General features: G+C 53.6%; 1 protein-coding gene across 1 annotated transcript in view; it reads right to left on the bottom strand.

The window, feature by feature from the left end:
* LOC144487266 (V-type proton ATPase subunit B, kidney isoform-like) overlaps positions 1 to 15,086 on the bottom strand; it is a 73,264-nt gene extending 58,178 nt beyond the window's left edge. The window contains exon 1 of the mRNA XM_078205351.1: positions 14,978 to 15,086. Within this exon, the coding sequence (XP_078061477.1) occupies positions 14,978 to 15,086 (109 nt within the window). The remainder of the gene's footprint in view (positions 1 to 14,977) is intronic.
* Positions 15,087 to 20,691: the final 5,605 nt, after the last annotated feature.

Raw genomic sequence — 20,691 nt, 5'->3', positions numbered from 1 at the left:
TCTGTAACTCACTCCCAGCTCCCTTGCTGTGTAACTCACTAGCAGCTCCCTCACTGTGTAACTCACTCCCAGCTCCCTCACTGTGTAACTCAATCCCAGCTTCCTCACTGTGTAACTCACCCCCAGCTCCCTCACTGTGTAACTCACTCCCAGCTCCCTCGCTGTGTAACTCACTCCCAGCTCCCTCACTGTGTAACTCACTCCCAGCTCCCTCACTCTGTAACTCACTCCCAGCTCCCTCACTGTGTAACTCACTCCCAGCTCCCTCACTCTGTAACTCACTCCCAGCTCCCTCACTGTGTAACTCACTCCCAGCTCCCTCACTGTGTAACTCACCCCCAGCTCCCTCACTGTGTAACTCACTCCCATCCACCTCACTCTGTAATTCACTCCCAGCTCCCTCACTCTGTAACTCACTCCCAGCTCCCACACTGTGTAACTCACTCCCAGCTCCCTCACTGTGTAACTCACTCCCAGCTCCCTCACTGTGTAACTCACTCCCAGCTCCCTCACTCTGTACCTCACTCCCAGCTCCCTCACTGTGTAACTCACTCCCAGCTCCCTCACTCTGTAACTCACTCCCAGTTCCCTCACTGTGTAACTCACTCCCAGCTTCCTCACTGTGTAACTGACTCCCAGCTCCCTCACTGTGTAACTCACTCCCAGCTCCCTCACTGTGTAACTCACTCCCAGCTCCCTCACTCTGTAACTCACTCCCAGTTCCCTCACTGTGTAACTCACTCCCAGCTTCCTCACTGTGTAACTGACTCCCAGCTCCCTCACTGTGTAACTCACTCCCAGCTCCCTCACTGTGTAACTCACTCCCAGCTCCCTCACTCTGTAACTCACTCCCAGCTCCCTCACTGTGTAACTCACTCCCAGCTCCCTCACTCTGTAACTCACTCCCAGCTCCCTCACTGTGTAACTCACTCCCAGCTCCCTCACTGTGTTACTCACCCCCAGCTCCCTCACTGTGTAACTCACTCCCATCCACCTCACTCTGTAATTCACTCCCAGCTCCCTCACTCTGTAACTCACTCCCAGCTCCCTCACTGTGTAACTCACTCCCAGCTCCCTCACTGTGTAACTCACTCCCAGCTCCCTCACTGTGTAACTCACTCCCAGCTCCCTCACTCTGTACCTCACTCCCAGCTCCCTCACTGTGTAACTCACTCCCAGCTCCCTCACTCTGTAACTCACTCCCAGCTCCCTCACTGTGTAACTCACTCCCAGCTTCCTCACTGTGTAACTGACTCCCAGCTCCCTCACTGTGTAACTCACTCCCAGCTCCCTCGCTGTGTAACTCACTCCCAGCTCCCTCACTGTGTAACTCACACCCAGCTTCCTCACTGTGTAACTCACTCCCAGCTCCCTCACTGTGTAACTCACTCCCAGCTCCCTCACTCTGTAACTCACTCCCAGCTCCCTCACTGTGTAACTCACACCCAGCTTCCTCACTGTGTAACTCACTCCCAGCTCCCTCGCTGTGTAACTCACTCCCAGCTCCCTCACTCTGTACCTCACTCCCAGCTCCCTCACTGTGTAACTCACTCCCAGCTCCCTCACTCTGTAACTCACTCCCAGCTCCCTCACTGTGTAACTCACTCCCAGCTCCCTCACTGTGTAACTGACTCCCAGCTCCCTCACTGTGTAACTCACTCCCAGCTCCCTCACTGTGTAACTCACTCCCAGCTCCCTCACTGTGTAACTAACTCCCAGCTCCCTCACTGTGTAACTCACTCCCAGCTCCCTCGCTGTGTAACTCACACCCAGCTCCCTCACTGTGTAACTCACTCCCAGCTCCCTCACTGTGTAACTCACTCCCAGCTCCCTCACTGTGTAACTCACTCCCAGCTCCCTCACTGTGTAACTAACTCCCAGCTCCCTCACTGTGTAACTGACTCCCAGCTCCCTCACTGTGCAACTCACTCCCAGCTCCCTCACTGTGTAACTCACCCCCAGCTCCCTCACTGTGTAACTGACTCCCAGCTCCCTCACTGTGTAACTCACTCCCAGCTCCCTCACTGTGTAACTCACTCCCAGCTCCCTCACTCTGTAACTCACTCCCAGCTCCCTCACTGTGTAACTCACTCCCAGCTCCCTCACTGTGTAACTGACTCCCAGCTCCCTCACTGTGTAACTCACTCCCAGCACCCTCACTCTGTAACTCACTCCCAGCTCCCTCACTGTGTAACTCACTCCCAGCTCCCTCACTGTGTAACTCACTCCCAGCTCCCTCACTGTGTAACTCACTCCCATCCACCTCACTGTGTAACTCACTCCCAGCTCCCTCACTGTGTAACTCAATCCCAGCTCCCTCACTGTGTAACTCACTCCCAGCTCCCTCACTGTGTAACTCACTCCCAGCTCCCTCACTGTGTAACTCACTCCCAGCTCCCTCACTGTGTAACTCAATCCCAGCTCCCTCACTGTGTAACTCAATCCCAGCTCCCTCACTGTGTAACTCACTCCCTGCTCCCTCACTGTGTAACTGATTCCCAGCTCCCTCACTGTGTAACTCACTCCCAGCTCCCTCACTGTGTAACTCACTCCCAGCTCCCTCACTGTGTAACTCACTCCCAGCTCCCTCACTGTGTAACTCACTCCCAGCTCCCTCACTCTGTAACTCACTCCCAGCTCCCTCACTGTGTAACTCACTCCCAGCTCCCTCACTGTGTTACTCACTCCCAGCTCCCTCACTGTGTAACTCACTCCCAGCACCCTCACTCTGTAACTCACTCCCAGCTCCCTCACTGTGTAACTCACTCCCAGCTCCCTCACTGTGTAACTCACTCCCAGCTCCCTCACTGTGTAACTCACTCCCATCCACCTCACTGTGTAACTCACTCCCAGCTCCCTCACTGTGTAACTCAATCCCAGCTCCCTCACTGTGTAACTCACTCCCAGCTCCCTCACTGTGTAACTCACTCCCAGCTCCCTCACTGTGTAACTCACTCCCAGCTCCCTCACTGTGTAACTCACTCCCAGCTCCCTCACTGTGTAACTCACTCCCAGCTCCCTCACTGTGTAACTCACTCCCAGCTCCCTCACTGTGTAACTCACTCCCAGCTCCCTCACTGTGTAACTCACTCCCAGCTCCCTCACTGTGTAACAAACTCCCAGCTCCCTCACTGTGTAACTCACTCCCAGCTCCCTCACTCTGTAACTCACTCCCAGCTCCCTCACTGTGTAACTCACTCCCTGCTCCCTCACTGTGTAACTCACTCCCAGCTCCCTCACTGTGTAACTCACTCACAGCTCCCTCACTCTGTAACTTACTCCCAGCTCCCTCACTGTGTAACTCACTCCCAGCTCCCTCACTGTGTAACTCACTCCCAGCTCCCTCACTGTGTAACTCACTCCCAGCTCCCTCACTGTGTAACTCACTCCCATCCACCTCACTCTGTAACTCACTCCCAGCTCCCTCACTCTGTAACTCACTCCCAGCTCCCTCACTGTGTAACTCACTCCCAGCTCCCTCACTCTGTACCTCACTCCCAGCTCCCTCACCGTGTAACTCACTCCCAGCTCCCTCACTGTGTAACTCACTCCCAGCTCCTTCACTGTGTAACTCATTCCCAGCTCCCTCACTGTGTAACTGACTCCCAGCTCCCTCACTGTGTAACTCACTCCCAGCTCCCTCACTGTGTAACTCACTCCCAGCTCCCTCACTCTGTAACTCACTCCCAGCTCCCTCACTGTGTAACTCACTCCCAGCTCCCTCACTGTGTAACTCACTCCCAGCTCCCTCACTGTGTAACTCACTCCCAGCTCCCTCACTCTGTAACTGACTCCCAGCTCCCTCACTGTGTAACTCACTCCCAGCTCCCTCACTCTGTAACTCACTCCCAGCTCCCTCACTGTGTAACTCACTCCCAGCTCCCTCACTGTGTAACTGACTCCCAGCTCCCTCACTGTGTAACTCACTCCCAGCTCCCTCGCTGTGTAACTCACTCCCAGCTCCCTCACTCTGTAACTCACTCCTAGCTCCCTCACTGTGTAACTCACTCCCAGCTCCCTCACTGTGTAACTCACTCCCAGCTCCCTCACTGTGTAACTCACTCCCAGCTCCCTCACTGTGTAACTCACTCCCAGCTCCCTCACTGTGTAACTCACTCCCAGCTCCCTCACTGTGTAACTCACTCCCAGCTCCCTCACTCTGTAACTCACTCCCAGCTCCCTCACTGTGTAACTCACTCCCAGCTCCCTCACTGTGTAACTCAATCCCAGCTCCCTCACTGTGTAACTCAATCCCAGCTCCCTCACTGTGTAACTCACTCCCTGCTCCCTCACTGTGTAACTCAGTCCCAGCTCCCTCACTGTGTAACTCACTCCCAGCTCCCTCACTGTGTAACTCACTCCCAGCTCCCTCACTGTGTAACTCACTCCCAGCTCAATCACTGTGTAACTCACTCCCAGCTCCCTCACTGTGTAACTCACTCCCAACTCCCTCACTGTGTAACTCACTCCCAGCTCCCTCACTCTGTAACTCACTCCCAGCTCCCTCACTGTGTAACTCACTCCCAGCTCCCTCACTGTGTAACTCACTCCCAGCTCCCTCACTGTGTAACTCACCCCCAGCTCCCTCACTGTGTAACTCACTCCCAGCTCCCTCACTGTGTAACTCACTCCCAGCTCCCTCACCGTGTAACTCACTCCCAGCTCCCTCACTGTGTAACTCACTCCCTGCTCCCTCACTGTGTAACTCACTCCCAGCTCCCTCACTGTGTAACTCACTCCCAGCTCTCTCACTGTGTAACTCACTCCCAGCTCCCTCACTGTGTAACTCACTCCCAGCTCCCTCACTGTGTAACTCACTCCCAGCTCCCTCACTGTGTAACTCACTCCCAGCTCCCTCACCGTGTAACTCACTCCCAGCTCCCTCACAGTGTAACTCACTCCCAGCTCCCTCACTGTGTAACTCACTCCCAGCTCCCTCACTCTGTAACTCAATCCCAGCTCCCTCACTGTGTAACTCACTCCCAGCTCCCTCACTGTGTAACTCACTCCCAGCTCCCTCACTGTGTAACTCACTCCCAGCTCCCTCACTGTGTAACTCAATCCCAGCTCCCTCACTGTGTAACTCAATCCCAGCTCCCTCACTGTGTAACTCACTCCCTGCTCCCTCACTGTGTAACTCATTCCCAGCTCCCTCACTGTGTAACTCACTCCCAGCTCCCTCACTGTGTAACTCACTCCCAGCTCCCTCACTGTGTAACTCACTCCCAGCTCCCTCACTGTGTAACTCACTCCCAGCTCCCTCACTGTGTAACTCACTCCCAACTCCCTCACTGTGTAACTCACTCCCAGCTCCCTCACTGTGTAACTCACTCCCAGCTCCCTCACTGTGTAACTCACTCCCAGCTCCCTCACTGTGTAACTCACTCCCAGCTCCCTCAATGTGTAACTCACTCCCAGCTCCCTCACTGTGTAACTCACTCCCAGCTCCCTCACTCTGTAACTCACTCCCAGCTCCCTCACTGTGTAACTCACTCCCAGCTCCCTCACTGTGTAACTCACTCCCAGCTCCCTCACTGTGTAACTCACTCCCAGCTCCCTCACTGTGTAACTCACTCCCAGCTCCCTCACTGTGTAACTCACTCCCAGCTCCCTCACTGTGTAACTCACTCCCAGCTCCCTCACTCTGTAACTCACTCCCAGCTCCCTCACTGTGTAACTCACTCCCTGCTCCCTCACTGTGTAACTCACTCCCAGCTCCCTCACTGTGGAACTCACTCCCAGCTCCCTCACTCTGTAACTTACTCCCAGCTCCCTCACTGTGTAACTCACTCCCAGCTCCCTCACTGTGTAACTCACTCCCAGCTCCCTCACTGTGTAACTCACTCCCAGCTCCCTCACTGTGTAACTCACTCCCATCCACCTCACTCTGTAACTCACTCCCAGCTCCCTCACTCTGTAACTCACTCCCAGCTCCCTCACTGTGTAACTCACTCCCAGCTCCCTCACTCTGTACCTCACTCCCAGCTCCCTCACCGTGTAACTCACTCCCAGCTCCCTCACTGTGTAACTCACTCCCAGCTCCCTCACTGTGTAACTCACTCCCAGCTCCCTCACTGTGTAACTGACTCCCAGCTCCCTCACTGTGTAACTCACTCCCAGCTCCCTCACTGTGTAACTCACTCCCAGCTCCCTCACTCTGTAACTCACTCCCAGCTCCCTCACTGTGTAACTCACTCCCAGCTCCCTCACTGTGTAACTCACTCCCAGCTCCCTCACTGTGTAACTCACTCCCAGCTCCCTCACTGTGTAACTGACTCCCAGCTCCCTCACTGTGTAACTCAGTCCCAGCTCCCTCACTGTGTAACTCACTCCCAGCTCCCTCACTCTGTAACTCACTCCCAGCTCCCTCACTGTGTAACTCACTCCCAGCTCCCTCACTGTGTAACTGACTCCCAGCTCCCTCACTGTGTAACTGACTCCCAGCTCCCTCGCTGTGTAACTCACTCCCAGCTCCCTCACTCTGTAACTCACTCCCAGCTCCCTCACTGTGTAACTCACTCCCAGCTCCCTCACTGTGTAACTCACTCCCAGCTCCCTCACTGTGTAACTCACTCCCAGCTCCCTCACCGTGTAACTCACTCCCAGCTCCCTCACTGTGTAACTCACTCCCTGCTCCCTCACTGTGTAACTCACTCCCAGCTCCCTCACTGTGTAACTCACTCCCAGCTCTCTCACTGTGTAACTCACTCCCAGCTCCCTCACTGTGTAACTCAATCCCAGCTCCCTCACTGTGTAACTCACTCCCAGCTCCCTCACTGTGTAACTCACTCCCAGCTCCCTCACTGTGTAACTCACTCCCAGCTCCCTCACTGTGTAACTCAATCCCAGCTCCCTCACTGTGTAACTCAATCCCAGCTCCCTCACTGTGTAACTCACTCCCTGCTCCCTCACTGTGTAACTGATTCCCAGCTCCCTCACTGTGTAACTCACTCCCAGCTCCCTCACTGTGTAACTCACTCCCAGCTCCCTCACTGTGTAACTCACTCCCAGCTCCCTCACTGTGTAACTCACTCCCAGCTCCCTCACTCTGTAACTCACTCCCAGCTCCCTCACTGTGTAACTCACTCCCAGCTCCCTCACTGTGTTACTCACTCCCAGCTCCCTCACTGTGTAACTCACTCCCAGCACCCTCACTCTGTAACTCACTCCCAGCTCCCTCACTGTGTAACTCACTCCCAGCTCCCTCACTGTGTAACTCACTCCCAGCTCCCTCACTGTGTAACTCACTCCCATCCACCTCACTGTGTAACTCACTCCCAGCTCCCTCACTGTGTAACTCAATCCCAGCTCCCTCACTGTGTAACTCACTCCCAGCTCCCTCACTGTGTAACTCACTCCCAGCTCCCTCACTGTGTAACTCACTCCCAGCTCCCTCACTGTGTAACTCACTCCCAGCTCCCTCACTGTGTAACTCACTCCCAGCTCCCTCACTGTGTAACTCACTCCCAGCTCCCTCACTGTGTAACTCACTCCCAGCTCCCTCACTGTGTAACTCACTCCCAGCTCCCTCACTGTGTAACAAACTCCCAGCTCCCTCACTGTGTAACTCACTCCCAGCTCCCTCACTCTGTAACTCACTCCCAGCTCCCTCACTGTGTAACTCACTCCCTGCTCCCTCACTGTGTAACTCACTCCCAGCTCCCTCACTGTGTAACTCACTCACAGCTCCCTCACTCTGTAACTTACTCCCAGCTCCCTCACTGTGTAACTCACTCCCAGCTCCCTCACTGTGTAACTCACTCCCAGCTCCCTCACTGTGTAACTCACTCCCAGCTCCCTCACTGTGTAACTCACTCCCATCCACCTCACTCTGTAACTCACTCCCAGCTCCCTCACTCTGTAACTCACTCCCAGCTCCCTCACTGTGTAACTCACTCCCAGCTCCCTCACTCTGTACCTCACTCCCAGCTCCCTCACCGTGTAACTCACTCCCAGCTCCCTCACTGTGTAACTCACTCCCAGCTCCTTCACTGTGTAACTCATTCCCAGCTCCCTCACTGTGTAACTGACTCCCAGCTCCCTCACTGTGTAACTCACTCCCAGCTCCCTCACTGTGTAACTCACTCCCAGCTCCCTCACTCTGTAACTCACTCCCAGCTCCCTCACTGTGTAACTCACTCCCAGCTCCCTCACTGTGTAACTCACTCCCAGCTCCCTCACTGTGTAACTCACTCCCAGCTCCCTCACTCTGTAACTGACTCCCAGCTCCCTCACTGTGTAACTCACTCCCAGCTCCCTCACTCTGTAACTCACTCCCAGCTCCCTCACTGTGTAACTCACTCCCAGCTCCCTCACTGTGTAACTGACTCCCAGCTCCCTCACTGTGTAACTCACTCCCAGCTCCCTCGCTGTGTAACTCACTCCCAGCTCCCTCACTCTGTAACTCACTCCTAGCTCCCTCACTGTGTAACTCACTCCCAGCTCCCTCACTGTGTAACTCACTCCCAGCTCCCTCACTGTGTAACTCACTCCCAGCTCCCTCACTGTGTAACTCACTCCCAGCTCCCTCACTGTGTAACTCACTCCCAGCTCCCTCACTGTGTAACTCACTCCCAGCTCCCTCACTCTGTAACTCACTCCCAGCTCCCTCACTGTGTAACTCACTCCCAGCTCCCTCACTGTGTAACTCAATCCCAGCTCCCTCACTGTGTAACTCAATCCCAGCTCCCTCACTGTGTAACTCACTCCCTGCTCCCTCACTGTGTAACTCAGTCCCAGCTCCCTCACTGTGTAACTCACTCCCAGCTCCCTCACTGTGTAACTCACTCCCAGCTCCCTCACTGTGTAACTCACTCCCAGCTCAATCACTGTGTAACTCACTCCCAGCTCCCTCACTGTGTAACTCACTCCCAACTCCCTCACTGTGTAACTCACTCCCAGCTCCCTCACTCTGTAACTCACTCCCAGCTCCCTCACTGTGTAACTCACTCCCAGCTCCCTCACTGTGTAACTCACTCCCAGCTCCCTCACTGTGTAACTCACCCCCAGCTCCCTCACTGTGTAACTCACTCCCAGCTCCCTCACTGTGTAACTCACTCCCAGCTCCCTCACCGTGTAACTCACTCCCAGCTCCCTCACTGTGTAACTCACTCCCTGCTCCCTCACTGTGTAACTCACTCCCAGCTCCCTCACTGTGTAACTCACTCCCAGCTCTCTCACTGTGTAACTCACTCCCAGCTCCCTCACTGTGTAACTCACTCCCAGCTCCCTCACTGTGTAACTCACTCCCAGCTCCCTCACTGTGTAACTCACTCCCAGCTCCCTCACCGTGTAACTCACTCCCAGCTCCCTCACAGTGTAACTCACTCCCAGCTCCCTCACTGTGTAACTCACTCCCAGCTCCCTCACTCTGTAACTCAATCCCAGCTCCCTCACTGTGTAACTCACTCCCAGCTCCCTCACTGTGTAACTCACTCCCAGCTCCCTCACTGTGTAACTCACTCCCAGCTCCCTCACTGTGTAACTCAATCCCAGCTCCCTCACTGTGTAACTCAATCCCAGCTCCCTCACTGTGTAACTCACTCCCTGCTCCCTCACTGTGTAACTCATTCCCAGCTCCCTCACTGTGTAACTCACTCCCAGCTCCCTCACTGTGTAACTCACTCCAAGCTCCCTCACTGTGTAACTCACTCCCAGCTCCCTCACTGTGTAACTCACTCCCAGCTCCCTCACTGTGTAACTCACTCCCAACTCCCTCACTGTGTAACTCACTCCCAGCTCCCTCACTGTGTAACTCACTCCCAGCTCCCTCACTGTGTAACTCACTCCCAGCTCCCTCACTGTGTAACTCACTCCCAGCTCCCTCAATGTGTAACTCACTCCCAGCTCCCTCACTGTGTAACTCACTCCCAGCTCCCTCACTCTGTAACTCACTCCCAGCTCCCTCACTGTGTAACTCACTCCCAGCTCCCTCACTGTGTAACTCACTCCCAGCTCCCTCACTGTGTAACTCACTCCCAGCTCCCTCACTGTGTAACTCACTCCCAGCTCCCTCACTGTGTAACTCACTCCCAGCTCCCTCACTGTGTAACTCACTCCCAGCTCCCTCACTCTGTAACTCACTCCCAGCTCCCTCACTGTGTAACTCACTCCCTGCTCCCTCACTGTGTAACTCACTCCCAGCTCCCTCACTGTGGAACTCACTCCCAGCTCCCTCACTCTGTAACTTACTCCCAGCTCCCTCACTGTGTAACTCACTCCCAGCTCCCTCACTGTGTAACTCACTCCCAGCTCCCTCACTGTGTAACTCACTCCCAGCTCCCTCACTGTGTAACTCACTCCCATCCACCTCACTCTGTAACTCACTCCCAGCTCCCTCACTCTGTAACTCACTCCCAGCTCCCTCACTGTGTAACTCACTCCCAGCTCCCTCACTCTGTACCTCACTCCCAGCTCCCTCACCGTGTAACTCACTCCCAGCTCCCTCACTGTGTAACTCACTCCCAGCTCCCTCACTGTGTAACTCACTCCCAGCTCCCTCACTGTGTAACTGACTCCCAGCTCCCTCACTGTGTAACTCACTCCCAGCTCCCTCACTGTGTAACTCACTCCCAGCTCCCTCACTCTGTAACTCACTCCCAGCTCCCTCACTGTGTAACTCACTCCCAGCTCCCTCACTGTGTAACTCACTCCCAGCTCCCTCACTGTGTAACTCACTCCCAGCTCCCTCACTGTGTAACTGACTCCCAGCTCCCTCACTGTGTAACTCAGTCCCAGCTCCCTCACTGTGTAACTCACTCCCAGCTCCCTCACTCTGTAACTCACTCCCAGCTCCCTCACTGTGTAACTCACTCCCAGCTCCCTCACTGTGTAACTGACTCCCAGCTCCCTCACTGTGTAACTGACTCCCAGCTCCCTCGCTGTGTAACTCACTCCCAGCTCCCTCACTCTGTAACTCACTCCCAGCTCCCTCACTGTGTAACTCACTCCCAGCTCCCTCACTGTGTAACTCACTCCCAGCTCCCTCACTGTGTAACTCACTCCCAGCTCCCTCACCGTGTAACTCACTCCCAGCTCCCTCACTGTGTAACTCACTCCCTGCTCCCTCACTGTGTAACTCACTCCCAGCTCCCTCACTGTGTAACTCACTCCCAGCTCTCTCACTGTGTAACTCACTCCCAGCTCCCTCACTGTGTAACTCACTCCCAGCTCCCTCACTGTGTAACTCACTCCCAGCTCCCTCACTGTGTAACTCACTCCCAGCTCCCTCACCGTGTAACTCACTCCCAGCTCCCTCACAGTGTAACTCACTCCCAGCTCCCTCACTGTGTAACTCACTCCCAGCTCCCTCACTCTGTAACTCAATCCCAGCTCCCTCACTGTGTAACTCACTCCCAGCTCCCTCACTGTGTAACTCACTCCCAGCTCCCTCACTGTGTAACTCACTCCCAGCTCCCTCACTGTGTAACTCAATCCCAGCTCCCTCACTGTGTAACTCAATCCCAGCTCCCTCACTGTGTAACTCACTCCCTGCTCCCTCACTGTGTAACTCATTCCCAGCTCCCTCACTGTGTAACTCACTCCCAGCTCCCTCACTGTGTAACTCACTCCCAGCTCCCTCACTGTGTAACTCACTCCCAGCTCCCTCACTGTGTAACTCACTCCCAGCTCCCTCACTGTGTAACTCACTCCCAACTCCCTCACTGTGTAACTCACTCCCAGCTCCCTCACTGTGTAACTCACTCCCAGCTCCCTCACTGTGTAACTCACTCCCAGCTCCCTCACTGTGTAACTCACTCCCAGCTCCCTCAATGTGTAACTCACTCCCAGCTCCCTCACTGTGTAACTCACTCCCAGCTCCCTCACTCTGTAACTCACTCCCAGCTCCCTCACTGTGTAACTCACTCCCAGCTCCCTCACTGTGTAACTCACTCCCAGCTCCCTCACTGTGTAACTCACTCCCAGCTCCCTCACTGTGTAACTCACTCCCAGCTCCCTCACTGTGTAACTCACTCCCAGCTCCCTCACTGTGTAACTCACTCCCAGCTCCCTCACTCTGTAACTCACTCCCAGCTCCCTCACTGTGTAACTCACTCCCTGCTCCCTCACTGTGTAACTCACTCCCAGCTCCCTCACTGTGGAACTCACTCCCAGCTCCCTCACTCTGTAACTTACTCCCAGCTCCCTCACTGTGTAACTCACTCCCAGCTCCCTCACTGTGTAACTCACTCCCAGCTCCCTCACTGTGTAACTCACTCCCAGCTCCCTCACTGTGTAACTCACTCCCATCCACCTCACTCTGTAACTCACTCCCAGCTCCCTCACTCTGTAACTCACTCCCAGCTCCCTCACTGTGTAACTCACTCCCAGCTCCCTCACTCTGTACCTCACTCCCAGCTCCCTCACCGTGTAACTCACTCCCAGCTCCCTCACTGTGTAACTCACTCCCAGCTCCCTCACTGTGTAACTCACTCCCAGCTCCCTCACTGTGTAACTGACTCCCAGCTCCCTCACTGTGTAACTCACTCCCAGCTCCCTCACTGTGTAACTCACTCCCAGCTCCCTCACTCTGTAACTCACTCCCAGCTCCCTCACTGTGTAACTCACTCCCAGCTCCCTCACTGTGTAACTCACTCCCAGCTCCCTCACTGTGTAACTCACTCCCAGCTCCCTCACTGTGTAACTGACTCCCAGCTCCCTCACTGTGTAACTCAGTCCCAGCTCCCTCACTGTGTAACTCACTCCCAGCTCCCTCACTCTGTAACTCACTCCCAGCTCCCTCACTGTGTAACTCACTCCCAGCTCCCTCACTGTGTAACTGACTCCCAGCTCCCTCACTGTGTAACTCACTCCCAGCTCCCTCGCTGTGTAACTCACTCCCAGCTCCCTCACTCTGTAACTCACTCCCAGCTCCCTCACTGTGTAACTCACTCCCAGCTCCCTCACTGTGTAACTCACTCGCAGCTCCCTCACTGTGTAACTCACTCCCAGCTCCCTCACTGTGTAACTCACTCCCAGCTCCCTCACTGTGTAACTCACTCCCAGCTCCCTCACTGTGTAACTCACTCCCAGCTCCCTCACTGTGTAACTGACTCCCAGCTCCCTCACTGTGTAACTCACTCCCAGCTCACTCGCTGTGTAACTCACTCCCAGCTCCCTCACTCTGTTACTCACTCCCAGCTCCCTCACTGTGTAACTCACTCCCAGCTCCCTCACTGTGTAACTCAATCCCAGCTCCCTCACTGTGTAACTCAATCCCAGCTCCCTCACTCTGTAACTCACTCCCTGCTCCCTCACTGTGTAACTCATTCCCAGCTCCCTCACTGTGTAACTCACTCCCAGCTCCCTCACTGTGTAACTCACTCCCAGCTCCCTCACTGTGTAACTCACTCCCAGCTCCCTCACTGTGTAACTCACTCCCAGCTCCCTCACTGTGTAACTCACTCCCAACTCCCTCACTGTGTAACTCACTCCCAGCTCCCTCACTCTGTAACTCACTCCCAGCTCCCTCACTGTGTAACTCACTCCCAGCTCCCTCACTGTGTAACTCACTCCCAGCTCCCTCACTGTGTAACTCACCCCCAGCTCCCTCACTGTGTAACTCACTCCCAGCTCCCTCACTGTGTAACTCACTCCCAGCTCCCTCACCGTGTAACTCACTCCCAGCTCCCTCACTGTGTAACTCACTCCCAGCTCCCTCACTGTGTAACTCACTCCCAGCTCCCTCACTGTGTAACTCACTCCCAGCTCTCTCACTGTGTAACTCACTCCCAGCTCCCTCACTGTGTAACTCACTCCCAGCTCCCTCACTGTGTAACTCACTCCCAGCTCCCTCACCGTGTAACTCACTCCCAGCTCCCTCACCGTGTAACTCACTCCCAGCTCCCTCACTGTGTAACTCACTCCCAGCTCCCTCACTGTGTAACTCACTCCCAGCTCCCTCACTGTGTAACTCAATCCCAGCTCCCTCACTGTGTAACTCACTCCCAGCTCCCTCACTGTGTAACTCACTCCCAGCTCCCTCACTGTGTAACTCACTCCCAGCTCCCTCACTGTGTAACTCAATCCCAGCTCCCTCACTGTGTAACTCAATCCCAGCTCCCTCACTCTGTAACTCACTCCCTGCTCCCTCACTGTGTAACTCATTCCCAGCTCCCTCACTGTGTAACTCACTCCCAGCTCCCTCACTGTGTAACTCACTCCCAGCTCCCTCACTGTGTAACTCACTCCCAGCTCCCTCACTGTGTAACTCACTCCCAGCTCCCTCACTGTGTAACTCACTCCCAACTCCCTCACTGTGTAAGTCACTCCCAGCTCCCTCACTCTGTAACTCACTCCCAGCTCCCTCACTGTGTAACTCACTCCCAGCTCCCTCACTGTGTAACTCACTCCCAGCTCCCTCACTGTGTAACTCACTCCCAGCTCCCTCACTGTGTAACTCACTCCCAGCTCCCTCACTCTGTAACTCACTCCCAGCTCCCTCACTGTGTAACTCACTCCCAGCTCCCTCACTGTGTAACTGACTCCCAGCTCCCTCACTGTGTAACTCACTCCCAGCTCCCTCGCTGTGTAACTCACTCCCAGCTCCCTCACTCTGTAACTCACTCCCAGCTCCCTCACTGTGTAACTCACTCCCAGCTCCCTCACTGTGTAACTCACTCCCAGCTCCCTCACTCTGTAACTCACTCCCAGCTCCCTCACTGTGTAACTCACTCCCAGCTCCCTCACTGTGTAACTCACTCCCAGCTCCCTCACTCTGTAACTCACTCCCAGCTCCCTCACTCTGTAACTCACTCCCAGCTCCCTCACCGTGTAACTCACTCCCAGCTCCCTCACTGTCTAACTCACTCCCAGCTCTCTCACTGTGTAACTCACTCCCAGCTCCCTCACTGTGTAACTCACTCCCAGCTCCCTCACTGTGTAACTCGCTCCCTGCTCCCTCACTGTGTAACTCACTCCCTGCTCTCTGTTACTCCTTGCAATCGATACTAAATGTTTTGTACTTTGATTTACTTACTGATCCTGGGCTGAGAGATGTAATCTCGGGTCACGGCACACACATGCTCCCTTGCAGCACTCAATCCTCCCTGTCCTTCTGTTACCCGAAGTTGAACCTTTGCTGCCATGATTGAGATTGAAGAGGTAATTCTATGAGTTTGACTGATTTGTGCCTTTCAGACTGGTACTGCGTCTGACTCTGCTGTCTTCTCGCTTGGGACTGAGTTGCCAAGTTGTTGTGTTCTGACTGTGAGTTGTAGCTCTGTTTACTGTAAGCACTGAGTCTGTGATCTTGCTCTCTACTGTAAACTCTGATACTGCTCCTAACCAGGGAGGACTGCATTCCCCCAGCAGCTCAGGCACAGAAGGTCACAAGTCACCTGTAACTTCTTGTTATTCATTCGTGGGACATTGGCGTCACTGGCTGGCATGCCTTTATTGCCCACCCCTGGTTGCCCGAGGGCGGTTCAGAGTCAACCACATTGCTGAGGCTCTGGAGTCACAGGTAGGCCAGACCAGGTAAGGACGGCAGATTTCCTTCCCTAAAGGACATTAGTGAACCAGAACGGTTTTTCTGAAAATCGACAATGGTTTCATGGTCATCAGTAGATTCTTAATTCCAGATATTTTTTATTGAATTCAAATTCCACCATCTGCCGTTGCGGGATTCGAACCCAGGAAGATGCTTTGCCCCTGAGGTTATTGAGGGAAGAAAGAGACATTTCAGTGGCTTAGATATATCCATGAATTTGAGGGGGCAATCATGCCAGAGGAATCCATGATGCCATAAAATTCCTCAGTGACAAAAGGAGGCCATCTGGCCCATCTGCTGTGGTGGGATTCGAACCTGGGTCCTCAGAATATGAGTCGAGTTTCTGGATTAATAGTCCAGCGATAATACCACAAGACTGTTGCCGCTTCCCCTTGGTTCTACCCCCCCTGCCTCTCCCAGATTCAGACCATTTCTCCTTCTCGGTGTTGCCTCTGGTTTCCTGCCCCACTGCGGGGTACGGGTTACCTGGCTGGATGATGGAAGATGTTATGGGTAAGTTAGAGGCTGGCGATATTGAGGGCTTGTCTTTCCCAGAGAGAAGCCTCAGGAGAGGCTGGCGGGGTGAGGGGAACTATATTAATATTCAGGTCACTGCATTCAGGAGGGAAATCATTTTTTCACACAGAGTAGTGGGAATCTGGATCTCTCCCCACCACTCCCAGTGCTGTAAGATCGATGTTTCATTGGAGTTTTCTGAACTGTGTGTGCATCAAGTAAATTCAGGTGAAGGTACAGGTCAGATATGATCTCACTGAACTTTGGAAGGAGGAACAAGACGAGAGTGTACTTAACGAATGGCAGGACACTGGGAAGCTCAGAGGAACAGATGGATCTTGGGGTAATTATTCACAGATCCCTGAAGGCAGCAGAGCAGGTGAATGTGATGGTTAAGAAGACATATGGGACACTTGCTTTTATCAGTTGTGGCACAGAGTATAGGAACAAGGAGGTGATGTTGGAGCTGGACAGAGCATTGGTGAGGTCGCAGCTGGAGTGCTGTGTGCAGTTCTGGTCACCTCACTGTAGGAAGGATGTGATTGCACTGGAGGGGGTACAGAGGAGATTCACCAGGATGCTGCCTGGGATGGAGCGTTTGAGCTATAAGGAGAGACTGAATAGGCTTGGATTGTTTTCTTTAGAGCAGAGAAGGCTGAGGGGGGACATGATTGAGGTGTATACGATTGTGAAGGGTATGGATCGGGTGAGTAGGGAGCAGCTGTTCCCCTTGGTTGAGGGTTCAATCACGAGGAGGCGTAGCTTTAGGTGAGGGACAGGAGATTCAGAGGGGATTTGAGAAAACATTTTTTCACTCAGAGGGTGGTAAGAATCTGAATGCATGGCCTGGGAAGGTAGTGGAGGCTGGAAACCTTATTAACAAATATTTTAATGGGCATTTGAAATATCATAACATTCAAGGATATGGGACAAGTGCAGGAAAGTGGGATTAGCGTGACTTTAGTGGTAGTTATTGTCAGTGCAGACACAATGGGCCGAAGGGCCTTTTCCGCGCTGTCTGACTCTATGGGCGGGATTTTACGACCTTGGTCGGGCGAGACCGGAAATTCCCACCCGAGGTCAACGGATGTCGGACTCCCGCCCGCGCTGATTCCATGGCGAGTGAGGAGATAGAGTTCCGGCCTATGACTCTTTGAATGTTACAAGATCTTCTGTTCCTGTGTAACAGATTCAAGGGGCTGAATGGCCTCTTACTGTTCCTGTGTAACAGGTTCGATGGACTGAATGGCCTCCTCCTTTCTGTTTGTTTTTGCAAACCAAAACAGTTTACTGGATTGATACTGGAGTGGGCGTGTTGCCTGATGAGGATAGGTTGGATAGACTGGGCTTGTTTCCACTGGAGTTTAGAAGAGTGAGGAGTGACTTAACTGAAGTCTATCAGTTTATTATCAGTTTTTCGGTCTATTAGATCCTGACCGGCCTTGACAAGGTGGATGTGGAAAGGATGTTTCCTCTTCTGGGTGAGCCCAGGACTAAGGGGCACTGTTATAAAATTAGGGTTGCCATTTTAGGACAGAGATGAGGAAAATTTCTTCCTCTGCAGGTTGTGTGATTTTGCAACTCTCTACCTCAGAAGGCGATGGAGGCAGGATGGAATATAGAATTTGAAACACAAGCCAATCAGCCGCGATGTTACTGAATGGGTGAACATAGAACATAGAAAGCCACAGCACAAACAGGCCCTTCGGCCCACAAGTTGCACCGATCACATCCCCACCTCTAGGCCTATCTATAGCCCTCAATCCCATTAAATCCCATGTACTCATCCAGAAGTCTCTTAAAAGACCCCAACGAGTTTGCCTCCACCACCACCGACGTCAGCCGATTCCACTCACCCACCACCCTCTGAGTGAAAAACTTACCCCTGACATCTCCTCTGTACCTACCCCCCAGCACCTTAAACCTGTGTCCTCTCGTAGCAACCATTTCAGCCCTTGGAAATAGCTTCTGAGAGTCTACCCTATCCAGACCTCTCAACATCTTGTAAACCTCTATCAGGTCACCTCTCATCCTTCGTCTCTCCAGGGAGAAGAGACCAAGCTCCCTCAACCTATCCTCATAAGGCATGCCCCCCCAATCCAGGCAACATCCTTGTAAATCTCCTCTGCACCCTTTCAATGGCTTCAACATCTTTCCTGTAATGAGGTGACCAGAACTGCGCGCAGTACTCCAAGTGGGGTCTAACCAGGGTCCTATAAAGCTGCAGCATTATCTCCCGACTCCTAAACTCAATCCCTCGATTAATGAAGGCCAGTACGCCGTACGCCTTCTTGACCGCATCCTCCACCTGCGAGGCCGATTTAAGAGTCCTATGGACCCGGACCCCAAGGTCCTTCTGATCCTCTACACTGCTAAGAATGGTACCCTTCATATTATACTGCTGCTTCATCCCATTGGATCTGCCAAAATGGATCACCACACACTTATCCGGGTTGAAGTCCATCTGCCACTTCTCCGCCCAGTCTTGCATTCTATCTATGTCTCGCTGCAACTTCTGACATCCCTCCAAACTATCCACAACACCACCTACCTTGGTGTCGTCAGCAAACTTACCAACCCATCCCTCCACTTCCTCATCCAGGTCATTTATGAAAATGACAAACAGCAAGGGTCCCAGAACAGATCCCTGGGGCACTCCACTGGTCACTGACCTCCATGCAGAGAAAGACCCCTCCACAGCCACTCTCTGCCTTCTGCAGGCAAGCCAGTTCTGGATCCACAAGGCAACAGCCCCTTGGATCCCATGCCCTCTCACTTTCTCAAGAAGTCTTGCATGGGGGACCTTATCGAACGCCTTGCTGAAGTCCATATAGACCACATCCACCGCTCTTCCTTCGTCAATGTGTTTGGTCACATTTTCAAAGAACTCCACCAGGCTCGTAAGGCACGACCTGCCCCTGACAAAGCCGTGCTGACTACTTTTGATCATACTAAACTTCTCTAGATGATCATAAATCCTGGAGCAGCTTTGAGGGGCCGAATGGCCTACTCCTGCTCCTAGTTTGCACGTTCGTGGCTGCCCTGCTATTCCTGACGGGACAGTTTGGAGGGGAATTTTTCACATTTTTAACCTGGCCCATTAAAAATTATCCAAAAGGTTTGTCATTTCTCATCGTCAAAGCGTCTGGAAATTCTGACCTTTGATTTAATGTTAACCGAATGATTGCCACTTCTAGAAAATTACTGATGGAATGATCCGGAAACGACCAATGGCCATCTGAAATGGGAGCAGCTCTCAGCCCAGGCCGGAAGCTGACTGTGGTGCCTGGAGGGTGAAAGGTGAGGGGTCGTCCAGGGGTGACTTTCCCTGTGATGTGGGCGGGGGTCGGATCTTTCTGCAGTGCATCAGGATTTGCTCGATTAATGTGACCCGGCTGGAATCTTTATAGAAACCCTTCAATGCAGAAGGAGGCCATTTGGCCCACCGAGCCTGCACCGACAACAATCCCACCCAGGCCCTATCCCCTTGACCCCACGTATTTGCCCTGCTAATCCCTCTGACACTCAGGGGCAATTTAGCATGGTCAATCAACCTGATCCGCACATCTTTGGAGTGGAGGAGGAGACCAGAGGAAACCCACGCAGACACGGGGAGAACGTGCCAACTCCACTCAGACAGTGACCCAAGCTGGGAATCAAACCCGGGTCCCTGGCACTGTGAAGCAGCAGTGCTAACCACTGTGCCACCGTGCTGCCCACAGGACAAGTTTCAACTCAACTTTTCAACTCTTCCTGTTTGAGGAATAATTGTTGGGGGGTGTGGGTTCTGTTGGCAAGGCTGGCATTGCCCATCTCTAACTTCCTGGAGCATGTAATGGTGAGCGGCCTTCTTCATTCAACCGATTGGCTTCCTCGGGGACAGTGAAGTGTCACCCACCATTGTGCGGGACTGGATTTGGATCCAAGTCCAGATTGAGAAAGGATGGCAGATTCCCAAAGGCCATCATCGACACAGTTGGGATTTTACCAGACTCCAATAGCTTCATGGTCGCTTTACTAAGGCATCATTATTTTTGCATTTCTAGATTTTTTAAACTGAATTCAAACAAAAACAGAAGACACTGGAAATACCCATCAGATGGCAAAGGGTCATAGAATCCCTACAGTGCAGAAGGAGGCCATTCGGCCCATTGAGTCTGCACTGACCACAATCCCACCCAGACCCTATCCCCATATATTTACCCTGCTAGTCCCCCTGACACTAAAGGGCAATTTACATGGTCAATCCACCCAACCTGCACATCTTTGGACTGTGGGAGGAAACTGGAGCACCCGGAGGAAACCCACGCAGACACGGGGAGAACGTGCAGACTCCACACAGTGACCTGAAGCCGGAATTGAACCTGGAACCCCGGCGCTGTGAGGCAGCAGCGCTAACCACTGTGCCAATCGATCCAGAAAGATGGAGAACAGGATCCCACAGAAACAGGCGCACTGACTGACACCCACCTTCTCCCAGTCACCCTCTCCATCTCACTCCATCACTCTATCCCTCTATTCCTTTCTCCCTCATGTTTTTATCCAACCTCCCCTGAAATGATCTCTTCATTTCGATCACTCCCTGTGCTCCCAGTCCCACGTTCCAACCTCTCTTCAGTCAGCAGCTTCTGACTATAATAATCATGCCTGCTCCCCACACTCCCCCTCCTGCCTCCCTCCCAGCT

Source organism: Mustelus asterias, unplaced genomic scaffold, assembly GCF_964213995.1.
Source record: "Mustelus asterias unplaced genomic scaffold, sMusAst1.hap1.1 HAP1_SCAFFOLD_684, whole genome shotgun sequence".
Classification (NCBI taxonomy): Eukaryota; Metazoa; Chordata; class Chondrichthyes; order Carcharhiniformes; family Triakidae; genus Mustelus; species Mustelus asterias.
This window is presented reverse-complemented; position numbering and strand designations above follow the sequence as displayed.